We start from the raw sequence: 12,200 nt of genomic DNA, 5'->3' as shown, positions 1-12,200 counted from the left end.
CCTAATGCAGATGTATATATTTCTGCAAAAGCCTATCAAATGAATCTGTATATGTCAAAAGATGATTATCTGCATATGTCAGCAAATGATCACATACCTAATTTTGTATTCTATACGGAAGTAGACGAAGTTGTTGAAAGTGAAAAATTATGGCATTTTTAAGCAGGACCTTTTTATCAATAAGTTTATGTGTTCTGTTATTTCATATAACTGCTGCATTTAGTAAATATTCTGTAGAAGCAAATAAACCGAAATATGAAGATCCTTTACAATTCCCAACCTCTCTTCGTGAATTGGACAAACCATTTCGTATGGCAAAATTAAATGTACTATGGGTAAAAGCGAAAAATGTAAGAATTAATATATTACAAAGATATATTACTAATATATGTAAAAATATATAAGTAAAAAAAAATATATATATATATATATATGTAAAGATATATTACTAATATATGTAAAAATATACACATACAGATTAATCTTTTTTGTAGCGGTTGACAGATACAAAACTGCAGTCAATATTCAGTGATCTGAAAATCCACGATAAAGAAGAAATTGCGTATAAACATTTTAAGTCTGAAGGAAAAGATCCGAATGGTGAAGAAGAAGCACGTTTAAGGAAAAAATTAATCGGTAATCTGGAACAAAAGATGACTTTAATATATTTATAACATGTATTTTGTATTGAATTTTTGTTTTTTAAAGGAATTATGAGCACTTATGGGTTATTGGAGTACTTTGAAGATACAGAGAACCCAGAATTATTAAAGAGACATAAAGCTTTAAATGATGGTAATAATTATATTTCCAGAGATGTTTTTAAAGATAGCAGATTAAACAAACTGTGGGCTAAAGCTGAATTGGCAGGCTTTTCACGTAAGTGCCATGTAAGAGAACTATTTACATTTTTAATCTCAACATTGTTTAATTGTACTTAATAAATATAATAAAAATATAGATGAAGAACTACAAACTCTAAAGGAAGAGTTTCAACATCACCAAGATAAAGTGGATGAATACATGAATCTTTTGAAAGATGTAGAAGCTGGTGATCCAGAAACATATAAAAGTTAGTAATTACATTATATGTATATTATAAAATACAATAACTGAAAGTAAGTAAAATAAATTTCATATTTGTCATTTCATATATACAGACAGTCTACATCATAAACCAGAGAGTTGGAATGAAATAGATCACAAGGAAGAAATTTCTAACAAGATTCCTGAAAAAAAGTTAGATTATTTAGAAAAAGCATCTTTACTTAGGTATGGATATTGCACATATATAATTAGTATTACAAAAATATAGTGGATATTTCACTACTTTTGAACATATAATTTAACTTTTAAATGTATAATTGAATTGAGTAAATGTATAATTTCAGAGGAAAACATTTGGAAATTAGAAATGGATTTGATCGTTTGGATAGATTAACTGCAAAAGGACCAAATCATAAAGAATTTATAGAACCAAAAGTTCAAGACTTATGGCGTATTGTATTAAAATCTCAATTCTCTCCAGAAGAACGTGCTTCGTTAAAGGTATTTATATACACGTATAACTATTGGTATTTTATTTCTATACTTGATATATTATTGATATTGTATTTTATTATTAGGAGGAACTGTTACACTATGAAGGAAGATTATTGAAATTGCGTCATTTACACACGGAAGCTGCTTTAGAAGCCGCACGTCAAGGAAAACCGTATGATGTAGAAAATTCTACTATGGAACATCATATTAAAAAACACTCGAGAACTGTTCAAAAGCTTCATGCAGATCTTGAAACAAGGATTTTGCAAAGACATTCTGAACTATAATATACATATCAACAAATTTACACAAATATTATTATTACTTTTATAATAGTTTAATTGTAACTAAAAGTTATTTTAGTAGTTTTAGTAGAGATATTAAAAAGTTTTTATACGAATTTGAGATTTACAAAGATCTAATTTGAAAATTGTATTATTTTATATTGCATGTACATGATATATTTTTAAAAATAATTACATACATAAGAGAATATTACATAAATAATTTATATGATTTTATCATGTTTACAATAATAAAAGTTATATTATCTAATTCATACATTAAGCTCTTCCCTAATCTCTTGTATTAACTATATTTTACTTAGTAACATATGTTACATCAATATTGCTATGACAATTGTTCATAGATTCAAACTCGCTTTATAGTGGAAATAAACAATTAAATAGTTATAAATGCCTGTAAACGATTTCTTTCTTTGGAATATATTGATTATTAACGAATAAAGCCCGGATAAATCAGTAATATAATGGCAACGGCAATAAAAGATCGCACTATTCCTACTATGGATACTTTGGTTAAATACGATAATCCAGTCTTAGTTACAGTCCGTCCAGAAAAGGTATAATGTTCACCAATAAAGCAAATACCATTTTTCTTACTATTATCAAACTAGTTATATCTATAATTTATTAAAAATCATCCAACATTTCTTATTACAATAGGCACCTAAAGAACAAGCACCCAAAATCGGAGTAACAATCTGTAAAGTTGAAACCACTATTCCTACGCTTGATACAAGACATGAAACTTCTGAAATTCTCAATAGAATTTTGCCACCCAAACAATGGGAAGAGGATGGTCAAGTTTGGACTCAAAAAGTATGGTATTTTTATGTTTTGATAAATAATGTACTACAATTTGTAATATGTTATTTCATATCAGATATCAAGTATACCAGCAACAAGACTAGATGTTATTAATTTACAAGAACATCTAGACATGAAATTGCAACAAAGACAAGCAAGAGAAACTGGCATTTGTCCAGTACGTAGAGAACTTTATACGCAATGTTTTGGTAAAAGTCTTTAATTGGACGTTAATTTTGAGTATCATATTATTAAAATTATAATTGTTTAATAATACTGTTTAATAGATGAAATAATACGCCAGGTGACAATAAACTGTGCAGAACGTGGATTACTTTTACTTAGAATCCGAGACGAACTTAAGATGACATTAGCTGCATACCAAACTTTGTATCAAAGCAGTATTGCTTTTGGTATGCGTAAAGCTTTACAAGTATGTACTGTTTTTTTTTAATATACAAGAAGATGTACATTAAGAAATGTTATAATTTCAACATGATTTTTAAAGGCTGAACAAGGAAAAGAAGATTTAATTGCTGCTGCAGATGAGCTACAATTACAGAAGGCTGAATTAGAAAAAACAGTTATTGAATTAAAACAGAAATCTGAACAGGCTGAAAGGAGGGCAGCTGAACTACGGGAAGCTGAAGAAAAAAAGCACATGGAAGAAATACAATTTTTGAAAAAGACAAATCAGCAACTGAAAGTAATATTTATATACAATTTTTATATGAATCCTAGACAACTGTAAAAATTTCATTGCTTAGCATTATTTTTATTTCAGGCACAGTTAGAGGGAATTATTGCGCCAAAGAGATAAAATAAGCATAAATGATAATGCACGATAAAAGAAGATACATTATTTTTTATGAATACTTTCAATTCCATTTATTTTAATTTCGTAATAAGGCCAATATAAAAACGTTAAGATATTTTATTTATTTTCTTATTTCTTGAATTAATTTGCACTTACATATATCTTTCGTTTACAAATCTGTTGAACATTGTAAGACGTATAAATGTTGTTCAATAGAAAACATAGATAAATAAATACATTTTTAATTTGTCAACATATAGTAGTACCACAAATATTATGGTAATAGTTGTATGAAATGTTTTTTGTCATATTGTATAAAATACATTTTTTAAACTTTATTATTTATATAAATTAGCAGCTTCAGTTTATTATTCAATATAACCAGATATACTGTATTATCAAAATATAAAATATACGTGGCAGAATGTAATATTTCTTTTTATAATTAATTATTAAAGTAAAGACAAATACAAAGATTCCAAAAGTACATACAAATTATGCCTATTATTGGATTTAACGTCGATGTAAAGTACTTCTAAAATAGGAGTTTCCAACTGTAAGTTTATCATTTATAATTAAGGATAATACAAGTTCATAACATGATATGATTTGTCAACATGTTATAGTGTTAAAAAATGGTGGGATTTTTAAAAAATTCACATTCTAATTAATTTAGTTATGAATTTAATTTCAGAGAACTGTTTTAATAAAATTTTATAATTTGTTAAAAGTAATTATTTTATACGATAAAATATTTTATACGATATTTAACACTATAATTATTACAATGTTTTCTACATATTATGCTACTCGTAATATTACAAAAAGGTTTCAAATCCTATTTGAAAAGTGTTTACACTTTAAACCGTTATAAAGATATAGTTAATGTTGGCACATTATAATTTTCATACAATTCCAGAAGATTATGCCAAGACCAATTATAATGCTGACAATAGGCATTAAACTATATATAACAGTTATTTGGAAAAAAAATATTTTGCATATATTTTTTTTTTACAATCTTATGAATAATTTAATAAATTGGTCCCGCTCCTTTAATCGCACTTTACACCGCAGTTAATAGTATACTTGTCTCAATTAATGTTTACTTATGCTACATATTTAATTTTATATGTATAATTTGCAAAGATCTTAATACTAATAATATGGTCTGTTTCACTGAAGAATGTATATGATCTATATAAAATGATATTTTTATATTTAAGATGAATCATCTTACTATTGCAAACATATGAAGAATACAAAAAGTTATATCTAAAACACAAATAGTAAAACTATTATGATTTTCAATTTTTTTTACCTGTATATGTTGCAATTTCAACATAGGTAAATATTTTGAACTATATGAGATTACAAATATTATTGGTTTATATTACCAGATAATATACCTACAAAGTATTTAACATTATCATAGAAGTTTTTATATAGAAATTATATTTTTTGTAATCTCACACATACATATTTATTAGAAGGTACTGTTATAGTCAGCGATAAAGAAACAGCATATATTTTATATATTCCGCTTCTTCAATTGTAGTCGACATTTTATTCTTTTAATAAAGTTAAGATTTTAATCTTGCTTCAAATCTCCGCTATTTTTACATCTATTTGTTACATATTGGCTAACTCTTTTTGTGTACTTTTGAATATGCGAGAACATTGTTTAATCATGAAATTATTGAATATATTGTGAAATAAAATATGTTAACGATAAAATATAGCTATCGTTAGTATAAATAAATTAAAACAACAAAATTTTTAAAAGAACGAAATCATGAATATGTATAGTAATAATATATTTTAAACAATTAAAAAATTTAATACTTGGTATTTATTACATTTTAGTGGCAACTTTGACATTAGAATGGATAATAAACTTTAAATAAATTTCTTCCTAATGATGAATGATCAAAAACTATGTCGATATTTAACAATGAGATTAAATATATGTGCTTTTTAAAATGAATCTTAAAGTATATCAAAACAATTTTACATAACATATATATTAATATACTTATCACTAAAGGAAAATAAATAAAATACTTTACAAACCACAACAAATAGCTGTAGTTTACGTTATTTTTCATTTTTAAGCTAACTAATAACATATTTTACATATGTCTGAAAACCAATTGTTTATTACAATTTGATTAAAATCTTTTCATTTGTATATTGTTCGTTTCAGTGACCAAAAATACTGCTCCTGTGTTCCTATTTAAATTGAGGAATTGCTTATATTAAAATATATTATTTAATCTACGAAACAAAACAAAAATTGCAAAAAGGAATGTGTATCATTTTATATAGAACAACGAATATTGAATCACATGAATTTTTCGTATAAACCGATTTCAGTAAATATATTTCATAGGGTATATGATCATAGTACTGACTGTAAAAATACTACTTTGATATTATATTCTAATTTTTTCACCATTAAAATACTTTTTATCGGTATTACGCAGGAGACAAATCTTATGAAACAAGTATAAAATACAAATTCTATGATGTATAAAGAAATAAGGAAATCGATTGCGCTAGTTACAATTACTATGTTGCACCAATCCAGATAAAAATATGATGCGATAATACTAATCACACATGCATTATTTCACTATGTTAATATTAGAAACATAGCACGATCTATGAAAGAAATAAACATAATTCTGAATATACCTAATCAGTTATGTTAAATAGTGAATATGAAATTATATTTTATGTATTATGTATATATATGTGTGCTTCAAAAAAAGCAGCACGCAATGAGGAATCTTTTAAATATTATATGCACCAATATAGTAAGGATTTGAATTCTGAAATGCATGAAGTAGATTGATGTAATGCAAAGTATGCATTATTAGAACACACTTTCACAATGATATAATAAAAAAAAGAAAATATTTCACAATCGTTCTTCCATATGTCTTTCTTCATTTTGCACCAACATTTTTATCTGAGGTCAATGACGACCTTTTTTCGAACGTTTTCGTTTCTTTTTCTTTGAAACAAGAATAGTATTTGCACTTATTTTAGGAGCGGCATCTTCAGTGGCACTTGTAGGTATAATTGTTTCAGTTTTCTCTTGCATGGTATTCACATTAGAAGGCTGTCCAGTAATTTCTTCACTTTCGCTTTCAGCATCGCTTGCTCCTGTTCCGATAATACTTTCTACTTCATCTTCTGCATTACTTAGTTCCAATGATATAATTTTTTCTCGTAGAGTTTCAACCTAATTACATAAATATATACATTGCAAATGCTGAAGTAGACCAGAGAAATTTCTGCATTGATACGTGTAATTATTAATTTAATTACGATAAACGTACGACATATAACGTACGACAAAAAAAATATATTATAGAATCGGATGAAACTTATAACATTTTTACAGTAGTAGTACTTGATATATAGCAATACCACCAAAATAATTATAGTAAAATATTATTTGAAAAGAAAATACCTTTATACATGCTTAAGTAAGTAGTGGATAAGAAAGATCAATAGTAGCATTACCAATAGTACGAGAAGAGTTTGTTAGTGATCAGTAGAAATGAAATCAATTGCTCAAGGTGGTGCAGGTTGCACTTCCATGGTCAGTGCTGGATTCTTGGAACAACAAATACAACCATTGAACCATTTCCATTGGGTTCTTGTGCATTAAAGCAAAATATTTTTTAAAGCAGCATGCATATACACACACATGATTATTCTAAAATTATAAATATATGAGCGCACACACACAAATAAGACACAGTTCACAAGCAACACATATTCTCTCTTTCTCTCTAAAAAAATACTACTTTATTTCCCTTTTCCCTTCAAACTTTTATGAATATCACCTTTTCCTAATTATGTTAATTGGAGCATTAACATAGTGCCCCAACAAATCATGATCTGCCATATTTTAATTTGATTTTTGAACTTCTTTTTATTATGTCATTGCTTGTACTAAAACTTCGAATTGTAATTATATTACACACCATAGTAATTTTCCAATAATTTTAATTAGTTACAGTATAAGCTTCCATAACAATATTATATTGGTACTTTTTCATTCATCAATTAAATGCCAATGCCATATTGAAGTTCCAGTACAACAGTTAAAAAATTGAACTTCACTTAAAACACGTCTCGAATCGATGATGTGAACAGATAATATTCGGTGCTTAAATTTTGTGCAAACTCTAGAATTTATAATACCTGTCGCTCAATGAGCTTCTCGACGTATTCAACTGTACGGACACGCCGTTCACCCGTCACCTCATCCACGTATTCCTCGGTACGTCGAGTGACCTTCTCGTCCACTACTTTCTCGGATTCGCGTATCTCTTTAGGGGGACCCACCTTGCTGCGTACAGCAAGTTTGGGGAAATCTGCACTAGACGGCCGTAACGTAGTGAACTATGATAGTAAGACAGACAAAGGGGGTACCACTGTAGTTAACATAACATTGTAAATGTACGAACACTAAGTTAGAACTACTGGCGAGCAAAAAAGTAATTAGTAGTACAATAAATAAATGCTGGTTAATCTGTTTTAAACACATCGTTAGATTATGTTCATTGTTTTAGTTTGCTGGTGGTATGACTAGAGCAAAGGTACATTACAAATGCTTACATCGGCTGTCTTTTCTGTTTCAGGAACAACAGTAACAGCATCTGTAGAATCCTGCGTAGGATCTGCCTTATTTGTAGTATCCATCATTTCACTCATTTTCTTAATTACCATCTGTGCTTGAATAGCATCCTGAATATAACCATTTAACATGCGAATAAATGTAAATACTATTTAATATATGAATTTTTCAGGTGTGAAAAAGAGCATTATAATTACCTGTTCCAGAGATTTTAAACGTGCTTGTCTCCATGCTGCACGCTTCTCTGCCCTTAGTGCTCTTTGTTCAGCAGGACTCAAATGACTTTCTTCATCTTCATCAGAAATTATACCCTATGCAATAAAAAATTGAATAAGAAACATAAATATTATATCCGTATTAAATCATTTTAAACATTAGTGTCTCAACAAAATTATTTAAAATACAGAACAATTTGGAATATTTAATTATGATAAATGAGGAATTTGAATGATAAAAATATATTTAAAAAGTAATACCTCCTGTATCAGTCTCTCTTTCAAGCGACGTTCTGCTTTTGCTGTCCTTACACTGCTTGGAAGATTCTGCAGAAGGGGGATCGAACTTCGCGAACTCAGTCGGCTACTGCAAGGTAACGAGCATGCACACTGACAAATCATATACATGTGCCACAGTTTTAATGTTTATTCATTAAAAGAAGAAGTACAAAAGCAACGTTCAATACAAAGGCTAAAAAAATATTGTACGACTTATATACAAACGAGATAACAATACAAAAAAATTAGACTACACCACACATCAACTATAAATCTACGAATAATGTGATTGGATCGGTGCTAAGAGATTCCAAAGAAGAATTATTTTTATATTATGGATTTAAGAGGTGATAAGACATTCACATAGATGAAAATGGAAGCAAGTATTAACATTAGATAAATAATAATTATTCTTTGGAATCTTTGAAGTGCGCTTGCAATGCGTGTGAAGAAAATGTATTAAAGCGTGAAGTTTTTGTGAAAATTATATTCCGATGTACATAATTTTTATAAACTTATGATTTGGTCTTATTGAAGAATGGAACATGTAATTATAATGTGCAGTAAATGCCTGTGTAAGCACAACCACAACCTGAACTGCAATGTACAATGTGAATGTGAATTTCATAAGCCTATGTACAAATACACGTTATTTTATAAAAAAAAGCAGTCGCTAATCCCTAGCAAAGTCATTTATACGATAATTATAATGAGCATGCACGCTTTATGATGAAGTAACAACTACAACAAAAGCACTGATATAAATTATATATACATATAATATTTATCGCAGGTATAAAAAATACTGATATATACACGATGTCCAGTCATTTTGTATGAAACGTCGGAGTACTTTTTAAACTACAACTTTACTATAAAAATACAATTTTACTAAATATATAAAGAATATCTATTTAAACTAACAATTAATACTCGTAAAATATTTGGTAATTATATAAACACAATCATTTTTCAATTGAAAGATAATTGCCTGTCTTGTACAATACACGTATAACAGACAGATATGTTTAGCATCTTACAACTGAAAGATAATTACATTATTTCATAGTTTCATATACAGAATACGTACTACAATGGAAAAAAATGCTATAATACTCATTTATGTAAAGCAAATTAATTCTGTTCTCTTGTTCTTTTTAATACATTACTACAATATTTTGTATGGGCATTATTTAAGAAGTTATATTGTTGCAAAAAAATTCTATGGCCGAGTAAAATTTGTTGAAATGAGATTGTATTATTATATAATTAGATTATTAGATATTATTTTTTAGAGCTGCAAAAATTTCAAAACATCAATTTTATAGCCATCATATTTTTTAGCATTAATGCATAAAGTATGCAATTTTTTACTAAGCAGTATATTCTCTTTTATTTTTCTTGTTGTAATATGCAGACACAATGAAGTGGAAACAAGAAAGAAATAATAAGGTAAAAAAATTTTAATAATCACACGTTCAAATGCGTAGAATGTGTACAACTTAGCTTACTTAGGTCGCCGGTTATCCTGATCTTCTAATGTTTCCTCTAAATCTTCCAAGCCTTCGTTTTCATCGAGTTGAGCCCATGATTTTAATTCATCCCGCGTTAGAGTAGCTATCTTTTTTTCTGAAAATGCACAATAATATTTGTTAATTGTACGAATTAAGAATTTAATAATATAATTAACGAATACTGTACCTTCTTCTTGTTTCATTTTTTCAACTTCATCTTGACTTAGAAAACTGAATACTTTTTCTAGAAAAATGATAATGAATACAAAAATAATATATCGTATTTACAATTTGTTTATATAAATATATAAAATAATATCTACCTGGCTTAGGGGAAGGTTTCAAATGTTCCTCCATGGCACTTTCAAACAATTTCTTTTTATCGCTAACTGACATCTTCACTAAAGGTGGTGTTGGTGATGGTGTTGGTGAAAGCTGTATTTTGAAATAACACATTAATATTTGATAAAAATAATCCTTATAAAAATATAAATTTTAATCTATCTTTTTTATAACAATTCCACTTTCAATATGCACATTTGAACCTACTACATGCATTTGATTTGTATTTAAATAATACCAAATAATTTTGTTAACACGGGTGTTACAATTCTTATGCAATAAAATTCTGCGATTTAAACGCTCCAACATTCTTGGTAAAGAACAAGGAAAGATAGTGCATTAGATTTTTTAAACATGCTTCTTAAAACCCACCTCAACCTGATTACTCCCACCAACAGAGCGTGCGTTCTGTCGTTTATCAAAAGGGACTGAAGTGCCATAATCTCCTATGGATGGAGGAGCAGTCAAAGGTGTAGGAGGAAGTTTGGAACGAGATGAATACTGAGTACTTTGGATAGGATTTTGATAGACTTTCTTATAAGAAGTAATTTGAGGATCAGAAATATATCTATTATCATGCAAAGATGAAGGATATTCATTTGTTGAAGTTGGATAATTAATTGGTTCTTTTCTAGAACTGGGAGGAAGATCAGCAAATGTAATACTACGTTTCGGTATGGAACTTTTTTTCTTTGGAGAGGGCAAGCTTTGGACAGCAGTAGTGCGATCGAAATTCATTGATGAAGTAAGAGTAGAGACCGGAGATTGGGGCGTTGGACTGTCCACTGAAGTTCCATCTCTCTCTTTGCTCAGTGACTGAGTAAATAACATGAAGATTTGTATTAGTAAAGTTAAAATAATTTTCTACTGGAATATAGAATGCAGTAAAAACGCGAAATTATTAGTTAGGCACTATGTAAATATACAACTATATACAACAGATTAACAAAATAATTTCTGACAACTAATTGATTAACAAGAAATAAAAATGTGTAATATTTATATCATAATATAAGAAATTATCAAATACGAAAACATTTCTCATTTCTGCATCCTTTGAGTTTAATAAATTTACTTTTTATAAAATTTGTAACTATACTTCAAAAAACAGATTTATTTCCAATACTACATCTCATACAAAATCTATATTAGAATTAAAAAGGAATCAGTTTTGAACTTATTCATTCAATATTTTTCTTCTTTTACCATCTATACATTCAATATTATATCAATTGTACTATTATTGCAACAATTAATGCAGCTTTGCGCATAATTTTTATTTGTATACCCTTCCAATGATTTTAAGTATATTAAAATCGACTTTATAAAGTTACCTCATATTTGTACCCTCTATCCATCACCTTTTCATATATACCAATGCACCATAAGATATTCTGAAATGTCATAACTAGGTAACTTTTATCCCAAATTATAATTCAATAACAGGAACTGTGATCTTTGCGTTACTAAATATGAACATGAAAAATGTATTCTCTTGTAGTTAATAGCACTAATGGGATAAAATGCAATTCACTTTCAGAAGAACCTGTCGCATTGATACATTTGAATAAAGCACTGCATGTATTTCATCTTTATGTCGGTCAACTGGAACTTCAACATTAACATATATATATAATTCTTTTTTTATAATTAGATAAATACTATCTTATCTTTATACTTTGTAATAATATATAAACATCTGGTCCATTAGATTTATATCAACAT

At 27.8% G+C, this 12,200-nt stretch overlaps 3 protein-coding genes across 16 annotated transcripts in view; 2 read left to right on the top strand and 1 right to left on the bottom strand.

The window, feature by feature from the left end:
• The first annotated feature begins 62 nt into the window (after positions 1–62).
• Positions 63–2,097, top strand: LOC126867324 (alpha-2-macroglobulin receptor-associated protein). The gene is made up of 7 exons (XM_050621716.1): positions 63–350; positions 495–636; positions 709–879; positions 962–1,072; positions 1,161–1,272; positions 1,392–1,548; positions 1,626–2,097. The coding sequence occupies exons 1-7, from the start codon at positions 150–152 to the stop codon at positions 1,827–1,829; spliced, it is 1,098 nt and encodes a 365-aa protein (XP_050477673.1). The 5' UTR covers positions 63–149; the 3' UTR covers positions 1,830–2,097.
• A 141-nt stretch (positions 2,098–2,238) lies between these two features.
• LOC126867367 (axonemal dynein light intermediate polypeptide 1) lies at positions 2,239–5,558 on the top strand. Its single transcript, XM_050621804.1, has 6 exons — positions 2,239–2,404; positions 2,508–2,663; positions 2,728–2,860; positions 2,939–3,084; positions 3,160–3,357; positions 3,436–5,558. Exons 1-6 carry the CDS (start codon positions 2,312–2,314, stop codon positions 3,469–3,471), a joined length of 762 nt encoding a protein of 253 aa, XP_050477761.1. The 5' UTR covers positions 2,239–2,311; the 3' UTR covers positions 3,472–5,558.
• The window catches only part of LOC126867276 (protein lap4), a 53,242-nt gene continuing 44,609 nt past the window's right edge, over positions 3,568–12,200 (bottom strand). For 4 of the 14 annotated variants that reach the window (XM_050621544.1, XM_050621546.1, XM_050621548.1 and 1 more), the window contains 9 exons: positions 10,848–11,291; positions 10,457–10,568; positions 10,321–10,377; positions 10,131–10,248; positions 8,602–8,707; positions 8,323–8,436; positions 8,107–8,235; positions 7,690–7,890; positions 3,568–6,718 (listed from right to left, as the gene is read on the bottom strand). In XM_050621544.1, the coding sequence (XP_050477501.1) occupies positions 6,449–6,718; positions 7,690–7,890; positions 8,107–8,235; positions 8,323–8,436; positions 8,602–8,707; positions 10,131–10,248; positions 10,321–10,377; positions 10,457–10,568; positions 10,848–11,291 (1,551 nt within the window). In that variant the 3' untranslated portion in view covers positions 3,568–6,448. Of the gene's footprint in view, positions 6,719–6,949; positions 7,096–7,689; positions 7,891–8,106; positions 8,236–8,322; positions 8,437–8,601; positions 8,731–10,130; positions 10,249–10,320; positions 10,378–10,456; positions 10,569–10,847; positions 11,292–12,200 lie in introns of those variants that run through there. The other 10 variants (XR_007690202.1, XR_007690203.1, XM_050621549.1 and 7 more) reach the window with 10 other exon arrangements.

This window comes from Bombus huntii, chromosome 7 (assembly GCF_024542735.1).
Source record: "Bombus huntii isolate Logan2020A chromosome 7, iyBomHunt1.1, whole genome shotgun sequence".
NCBI lineage: Eukaryota > Metazoa > Arthropoda > Insecta > Hymenoptera > Apidae > Bombus > Bombus huntii.
The sequence above is the reverse complement of the archived record's forward strand: the minus strand, read 5'-3'. Positions and strand labels throughout refer to the sequence as shown.